This window comes from Oryzias melastigma, linkage group LG9, assembly GCF_002922805.2.
Source record: "Oryzias melastigma strain HK-1 linkage group LG9, ASM292280v2, whole genome shotgun sequence".
In the NCBI taxonomy this organism is placed as follows: Eukaryota; Metazoa; Chordata; class Actinopteri; order Beloniformes; family Adrianichthyidae; genus Oryzias; species Oryzias melastigma.
Genome location: NC_050520.1, coordinates 815,336 through 824,548, shown reverse-complemented (window position 1 = coordinate 824,548; position 9,213 = coordinate 815,336). Strand labels below are relative to the sequence as shown.

General features: G+C 44.1%; 1 protein-coding gene across 1 annotated transcript in view; it reads right to left on the bottom strand.

The window, feature by feature from the left end:
* Positions 1–609: 609 nt before the first annotated feature.
* The window catches only part of LOC112136411 (yippee-like 1), a gene marked incomplete at its 3' end in the record, with an annotated part of 14,347 nt that continues 5,743 nt past the window's right edge, over positions 610–9,213 (bottom strand). The window contains 2 exon segments of the mRNA XM_036213656.1: positions 610–718; positions 3,589–3,632. Of these exon segments, the coding sequence (XP_036069549.1) occupies positions 610–718; positions 3,589–3,632 (153 nt within the window).

The window sequence follows — 9,213 nt, the reverse complement described above, 5'->3', positions numbered from 1 at the left end:
GCGTTACAGCGAGGATGAAAGTAATTAGTTAGATTACTAAATTACTTGATTTATAACGCCGTTAGTAACGCCGTTATACTTAAACGGTGTTACTAACGGCGTTAGTCCCAACACAAAGGCAAAGGCAAATTGAATTTGTGATATTGGGCTATATAAATAAAATTGAATTGAATTGAATTGAACACTGGTGGTCAGTAACCCCAAACATCAGAACCTCTCCGTCTCAGTGAAGCAGTTCTTCTGCTGTAGAACTTCGTAGATGTTTCCACGTCGTATATTTGTGAAGATTCTGATTCTGTTAGTTCTAATGTCGAGGTAGACATGAGCTCAGCTGGTTCTAATTCATTCCTGCATCAACACAAACCTAAAGGACCGGTTCCTCCTGACACGCTGAAGCTCTCGGCCCGTTTCTCATTTGGGATCAGCCTGTAGTTTCCTGTGTTCTTCAATAAATGATCTTGATATATAAAATTATGATAACAATCTGAATGTTTTTATTGAATACAAAACGCTAAAACTGTGTGATGATCCACGTCCCCGGACCGGACCGAACCAGCAACAGGAGTTCTGAGGAGTTCTGAGGAAGGAGAAGGTGCTGCTCATACTCACATACTTCCAGCCCAGCGTGGTTTTACAGTTTTCACAGTAGATGTCCGCCACGGCGTGCAGGCCTGTGAGGAGAACCCGCTCCTCCGCCGGACCGCAACCCACATTCACCCTGAGGGAAGACCAGATTGATTGATTGGTTGGTTTAATTAGATATAGACTGAAAAAAATACAGGACAAAACACAATTATTTCAAACTCATTACAGAAACAATGAGATGTATTGATTAGAAAATAGAAAAACAAACACACTTATGTCACGTTTGGTTCATTTATTTTTGTGATAATTAACTAAAGTCAGTTTGATTGATTGAAAAGGAGCGGGAAGAAGTGAACTTATATAATCCCACCCCTTATTAATTACTTCATTTCACTGTTTATAGTGATTGTAAACCTTTCAGTGATCATTACTGCATATTACAGAACATAAAACTCATCGATTACATTTAAAAATCTTTGATTATTTCATCACATTCAAGTTCAGACATTTGGAATTCTTCAACCACCAGTTGATCTTTGACTCGTCTTATCTTCATAGATTAGAGTTTCTTTATACGTTTTCTTGAATGTATAAATGCTTGAACATTGTTTCAGATCATTACTGAACTTGTTCCAGAGTTTAGTTCCACACAGAAACACAGAAACTTTTCTTTGTGGTTCTTATCAATCCGACCTTGAAGTTCCTGCATCCTCTCAGTTTATTCCTCCTTCATGTTCTAAGAACTGTTTCTGGATATTTATGGGAATGTTTTCCCACTAGCTCTGTATAGTAACTGTGCAGCATAAAGATCAACAAGGTCAAACAGTTTTAGAATTCTGGATTGATCAAATAAATTGTTAGTGTGATCCTGATAACTGTCTTTATGTATAATTCTGATGGTTCGTTTCTGGAGCATAAAGAGAGGATGTAGTGAACTCTCATCATTATTACCCCAAACTTCTATACAGTCGGTGAAATATGGTAATATTAAGGAGCAGTACAATAAATATCTACAGTTGTATTCTAATATATATTTAGATTTATTTATCATTGAAATACTTCTTGAAACTTTAGTTTGTTTGTGTCTGATGTGTGGCTTCAGTTTGTTATCAATAACAATCCCTAAGAATTTAATTCCTGTAACACTTTCGATTCTGTCATTATTAACTTAATTTCAGAGCTCTGTGTTGGCTTTATAATTACCAAAAACATCACTTTAGATTTGTCTAGATCCAAAGATAGTTTGCTGTAATCCATCCATAACTTTATTTTGATTAACTCTGTTCAACACATTGATAAGTTCCCTTTGATTGTCTGTAGAATAGAAAATATTTGTGTCTTCAGCAAATAAAATGAGTTTTAAAAGTTTGGAAACATTGAATATATCATTGATGTAGATATTGAACAGCAGTGGGATCAGAATAGATCCTTGTGGGACACCACAACTTATCCCTTTGGCCTCTGATGCCTCAGCTGCAGATTCTTTTTTATCCAGACTTTGTGATTTCCTCTACAGCAGGGGTATTAAAGTCCAGGCCTCGAGGGCTGGTGTCCTACATGTTTTCCAACCAACCTTCCATTGAAGCTCCTTATTGGCTGCTAATTTCCAGGATCAGGTATGTTTAGCCAATAAGGAGCTTCAATGGAAGGTTGGTTGGAAAACATGTAGGACACCGGCCCTCGAGGCCTGGACTTGAATACCCCTGCTCTACAGCATCAATGGTTCAGGTCCGACACTGATCTGCGCAGTCGCAGACTCTGCAGACTCTGCAGACTCTGCAGCTCCTGCTTCTGTCTTCTCTCCATCTCTGCATGATCCTGACTAGAGCTGCCTCAATCGATAGTTTAATAGTCGACTAATCGGGTCATGGATAAACTGGATGTAAAGCACACATCTTGACCATCGTTAGCTTTAAGCTAACTAAAAACTAGATATACAGCATTAGCTGTGATAAATAGTGTGAATGCTGGCAGCTGAATTTGGCCGCTGAAGATGTTAGTGACGATAGCTGAAAACACTCGAGCTGATAGGCAGCTAAAGTAGTAGTTAAATGCCAAAATTAGCCTAAAAGATACAAAAATCCTAATTAGCCAAAAATAATTAGCATGTAGCTGAAATATTAGCTAAACTCCAAATTAGCCTAAAAAACCTTAATAAAGGAAAAATAATCCAAAAAACTATCAGAATGTTATTATAACTTTCATCTTTACTACACTCTGACTCAATTTAATATAAAGTAACGACTAATCGACCATTAAATTAGTCGTCGACTATTCTAATAGTCGATCAGTCGTTGGTTAATCATCGTTGCAGCTCTACTCCGGACTTCCCCCTTTAGTTCTTTTAAACTCTCCAGGAATCCTCACGTTCTCCGGTTTAGACGTTCCTGAATGTCTGGACCGTTTCAGACATTTTCAGGTCATTTCTGGAGACTTTATTTCATAAACTTCATCAGCATTTTCTGGATTTGTTCACATCAACTGTCCAGAACTCTAACTTTGACTTTTTGAGGTTTTATTTTTGTAAGAAGCTTCTTAACCCATAAGCTTCTTTTTTAATCTTCGGTTTGTCGTTCTTGTTCGCCATGCGGCACATCCCATCAGGGCTCGCCACGGCCAATCAGCTGTCACTGATGTGCTCGGTGTTTTGGTAGAGTTTTACACCAGGACCGGGACAGACCCATCTGGGCCCCATGGGGCTCCGGTTAGTAGCATGAGGGGTCTGGATGCTCATCGGCCTCTGGGAATCGAACCGTTTTACCAGCTCCCAGTCCTACAATCTCAAGCTTATTGTTGACATTCAGAAATTATTTCTAATTTTTTTTTGTAAAATTAAAAAGTTGGACTCTATTCTTGATGTTTTAGGATTTCTTCTGTAAAAACGGATCCCGTCAGTCTAATTCAGAGGAAAGTTCTGGTTCTGGTTCTATGAACAGGGGGGTGGGGGAGGGGCTGAGGAGCACGAAGCTCCGCCTCAGAACATCAAGCTGGACTCATACTTACACGGAGTTGAACAGGTAAGCTCGTCCTTGGCTGCCCTGGAACGACTGAAACACAGAGAGACAGAGAGTCAGGCTGCAGCCATGAGGCCAGACGCTGCACCACAGCTGCTCTGCAGACACACTTCAAAGATCTGAGGGGCATCAATCATCCCGTCAGGCTCCAAACAGGCCCTGAAGACCCGAACCCGCCTGAGACAGTCCTTCTGGACCGGACCTCCGATCCTCCCTGGTCTCCGTGGATCCTGGTCTCCGTGGATCCTGGTCTCCTCGGACCTTCCCTGGTCTCCGTGGATCCTGGTCTCCTCAGACCTTCCCTGGTCTCCGTGGATCCTGGTCTCCTCGGACCTTCCCTGGTCTCCGTGGACTCTCCCTGGTCTCCGTGGATCCTGGTCTCCTCAGACCTTCCCTGGTCTCCGTGGATCCTGGTCTCCTCGGACCTTCCCTGGTCTCCGTGGACTCTCCCTGGTCTCCGTGGATCCTGGTCTCCGTGGATCCTGGTCTCCTCAGACCTTCCCTGGTCTCCGTGGACTCTCCCTGGTCTCCGTGGATCCTGGTCTCCGTGGATCCTGGTCTCCTCAGACCTTCCCTGGTCTCCGTGGACTCTCCCTGGTCTCCGTGGATCCTGGTCTCCGTGGATCCTGGTCTCCTCAGACCTTCCCTGGTCTCCGTGGACTCTCCCTGGTCTTCGTGGATCCTGGTCTCCTCAGACCTTCCCTGGTCTCCGTGGACTCTCCCTGGTCTCCGTGGATCCTGGTCTCCGTGGATCCTGGTCTCCGTGGACTCTCCCTGGTCTCCGTGGACTCTCCCTGGTCTCCGTGGATCCTGGTCTCCGTGGATCCTGGTCTCCTCAGACCTTCCCTGGTCTCCGTGGACTCTCCCTGGTCTCCGTGGACCCTGGTCTCATCCTGAGCCAAAGACCCTTTCTTCAGAGCCCTTGTTCTGAGTGTAGAGTTTTGGTAGTTTGATCCAGTCGGTCCGTCTCTTCACACGTTCAGAACCAGTTCATTTCCTGTCCGGATCACCGTTTGATGGCGGTTCTGTTTCCTTTTCTGAAGGTTTGACATGTTTGTGTTTCTGAGTCTTTCTGGATGAAGATCATTTCTCAGCTCCTGATTCGTCGGTGACGGCGAGGCGTCTGCTGCAGCCGCCATGTTTCCTTCTGCTCAGGTTAATCCTATACTCTGGGTCGCTCCATCTGCCCGCCTCCTGGCTCCCCGTGGCCCGGCGTGGGGGGCGGGGGGCTGACCTGAAGGGAGCGTGGCTGTAAGCTGGCTCGTCCCAGAAAGAGCGGCGAGAAGCTCCACCATGGAAACCGATCAAGAACGCGACGAGCGGCCTTGGCAGCGTGCAGTGGAAAGACGGCGGTGTTATCTTCTAAGATAATCAGCTTAGAAGGTTGAGGACCGCCGCCTCAGACTTCAGAGCGGAGACACGTAGGGCTGGGTATCGGTTAGAATTTCCAGAATCAATTTGATTCCGATTTTTTCCGATTCTTCAATTCAATTTTAAGTTTACAAATGTATACACTTTTGTTTAGAAACACATTAAGAATCTGTTAAGTCTGGGAGACTTGTCGGTGCTCCTGATGAAGCCCCGCCCATCTGGATCAAGCCTATCTGGTACGTATAGTTGTAGTGAGATACGCTCTCTTTAACAGTCCTGGTATCGTCTGGCCGTCCGGTGAGAGAATCTCTCATCACTAAGGTTTCTTCTTTTTTTCCTAAATCCGTTTTTTTTGGGAGTTTTTCCTTCCCGGGTCGGAGGGTCTAAGGACAGGGATAACCTTTAGCTATTGTTTATATTATATGACTGACTTTCTGCTTTTGTTAATGACTTAAATGAAGCCCAATGAGGCAACTGAATTATGATATTGGGCTATACAAATAAAATTGAATTGAATTATTATTTAATTTGAATATTTTTATATTAATCTGATCCAGTTCATATACTGATAAATGTATCAGTGAAATAATGAGATTAATATCATCCAGAGTTACATGGATTCTCTAAAGGAGAAGTTCTAACTAAATGTTCAGATCATTAACATTGGAAACATTGTTCTGCTTCTCCTGGAGGACGTCTCAGTTTGACCACTAGGTGGAGATCAAGAAGAAGACAACAGTATGAGGAAAAAACGAAGTTTTAGACCACAAATAGTTACTTTAAAAATGATTCCCTTAAAGAGTTTGAAACATTAATGCCTGTGAGTAAATAGAGATGTTCATTTAGTCAGAATGTATTTTTAGGTCAACCTAGCGTTAGCATTAGCCGTCCTATGGGAAATTCTATTGAACATTAGCTTCAAGCTAGACTTTAGCTTTGTGTGCTAAATTGATTTATATCTTTTGTGAATCGATTATTGATCTATTAAACTTAAATCGATTCAAATCGATTAATCGTTTTTTTAAACCCCGCCCTTGAGAAACGGTCAGCGAAGCATCAGGAAGACGGTTCTTTCAACCCAAACTAGACTCTGGTATTGAAAGGTCTTTTATTGTGAAACAAACGCTTTTATTTTTGCGCTTCACTCATGACTGGATTTCCTGCTGTGACGGAGAAGACCCCCGTCTGCACAAACGGGGCTGAAGCAGCGTCTGAAACGTTCAGCTTCACTGAAGCGGTCGTCCTGTCTGCTCGTTTCCTCTCCAGGTTAGAATGTTCTGGAACGTCGTGTTTCTGCAGCGTGGGAATCTCAGAGCTGCAGCTAATCCAGCGAACCTGTTGAGCAGCCTGAGGCTCAGCGGAGCCACAGGTTTCCCAGCATTCCTGCGGAGCGGACAGACGCATCACAAACTCCCATCAGACAAAGAATGACCTTTTAGGAAGAACCACCTGACTGAGGAGGAGGAGCTTCTGGACCATGAAGGAAAGCTGAGCTCCATCACAATCGCTCCCATCACCACGGTGGAAAACCAGAGATATGAGACTCTAAAGACAAACCTCCAAACAGTCTCTGAGACGAGTCAGTCATAACGTACCAAAAACAGCCCCCAAAACCTGCTGACCTGGACTTGAGCAGGACTCGACCATTCTTTAAAGAATTTTCATCATGACTGTTTGGCACAACCCCATGCCAAGACTCGTTAACAATTCCTGATTCGTTAACAAGTCCTGACTCGTTAACAATTCCTGATTCGTTAAGAAGTCCTGACTCGTTAACAAGTCACAACTCGTTAACAATTCCTGGTTCGTTAACAATTCCTGATCCTTTAACAAGTCCTTACTCGTTAACAAGTCACAACTTGTTAACAAGTCCTAATTCTTTAACAAGTCCCAACTCGTTAACAACTCTCGACTTGTTAAAAATTCCTAATTCTTTAACAAGTCCCAACTTGTTAACAAGTCCTGAATATTTAACAAGTCCAAGTTGTTAACAAGTCTTAAATTGTTAACAAGTCTCGAGTCGTTGACAAGTCCTGACTTGTTAACAAGTCCCGAATGCGTTAACAAGTGATGATTTGTTAACACACCCTGACTCTGTTACAAGTCATGACTTGTTTACTAGTCCCAACTCATTAACAAGTCCCGACTTGTTCAGAAGTCCTCATTTGTTAACAATTCTTGACTCATTAACAAGTCTTTATTCATTAACACACCCTGTCTCTTTACCAGTCCTGTGTGTTACAAGTATTGACTGGTCAACAAGTCCCAACTCACCAATAAGTCTAGATTCTTTGACAATTCCAGAAGACGTTAACGAATCCTGATTCATGAACACACCCTTACTCTGTTACAAGTCATGACTCGTTAACAAGTCCCGACTGTTACAAGTATTGACCTGTAAACAAGTCCCAATTCACTAAAAAGTCCCAAGTCATTAACAAGTTCAGACTTATTAACAAGTCCCAACCTGTTAACAAGTCCTGATTTGCTTCAAATCCTGACTCGTTAACAAGTCCCAACCACTTGACAAGCCCCGACAAATTAACAAGCTCAGACAAATTAACAAGTCCTGACTCGTTAACAAGTCCTAATCACTTGACAAGCCCCGACAAATTAACAAGTACCGACTCATTAACATGTCCTGACTCGTTAACAAGTCTTGATTTGTTAACACACCCTGACTCTGTTACAAGTCATGACTCGTTAATAAGTCCTGACTGTTACAAGTATTGACCCTTCAACAAAGAGCATTATGACTTGTTTTAAAGTCCTGCACCTTTCCAGTCCTTGTACCCATCCGAGACCAGGTGCAGTCTTGAGTCATGACTCCAGTGATGACTCGAGTCCTGGTGTTGTGGTTGGTCAACCTAAACCTCCAGGAACAGGAAGAGACGTTTCTGCTGCCGTTCATGGAGGATTCACCATCTTATGAACGCAGCGGGAAGATTGTTTTCACGTCCAGGTGAGTTTGAAGAGACGCTTTTGTCCATCCATGATGTCATCCTCTAAGGTTTGTCTGCTCTCTACATCAGTTTGACTTTCTGAATACACTCAAAGTTTCAGTGTCACGAGAGCCAAGCTGAAGAACGGACAGAGACAATCCGCCGCCGTTTCTGTCGCCAACAGCAGGGCGGGAAAAATGTCCGCAGGTCAAGGATTCCGACCTTTTCCTTGCTGTTGGAGCTGACTGTATACGTCCTGACTGTGCATGTACTGACTGTATACGCGCTCACTGTATACACGTTGACTGTATACGTCCTGACTGTACATGTACTGACTGTATACGCGCTCACTGTATACACGTTGACTGTATACGCACAGACTGTACATGTACTGACTGTATACGCGCTCATTGTATACACGTCGACTGTATAGGTGCTGACTTCTTCTTTCTGGGCTGAGTTGCGTGAATGAAGTTGGATGTTGAGGTGAGGAAACGTTTTCGTGAGGAAACATTTTGTTCCCCTGAACTTCCTTCAGAGGATCAGATGATGCTGAAGCAGAAGAAAGCCTCAGAAACACTGAAGCTTCTGTTTCTGAAGCTTCCCTCACCAGCAGCCACTAAACTGGTTTTTGCTCCTGAATGTTCTGGTTTAACATCTCCACCGCCTCTCAAACGGACGCCCTCTGCGAGGCTCCGCCCTCTTTACACTTTGATTTGGAGATCTTTGTCATCCTCTGAGCACCAGTTCTGCAGGAGCTTCTTCCTGTTTTGAGAAGAACGCCGGTGGCGGTCAGCTGCTCCATCCCCATGTGGATTCTGATGTGGAAATGGAGCAGAGTGGTCATCTGTGGCATAAACCAGCTTTGTAAGCGGTGAGCAGCATCTCGTCTCAGAAAAAGGTCACAGTTTTAGTCGCTGACAGTTTGAGCGTCTCTTTTCTCAGCTGTTTCTGGTGTGTGCCGCTCTGACTGGCAGGAAGTGGCGCCCGGCGGCGCCCAGTGGCGCCTGGCGGACACAGAGACGGAGCTTCAGCAGCTTCCTGCAGGAATCCGTCCGTTCCTCGCCTTCTGTGAGCTCCTTCTGTTTTCCTGGAGACTTTGGGTTTATAGTGAGGACTCGGGGTCATCAGGACAGGTTGGGGCTCCCAGAACCCGTGTGTTCTGGTGTCACAGCAGAGTTCGGACCGGAGCGCCGTCAGCTGTCACACTGACCTACATTCTCTTGTTCTGCTGCATCACACTTTTCTTTGGAGCCGCTCAGCTGATGAACTATTTTTAGACCTGGAATATTTCACCTTCA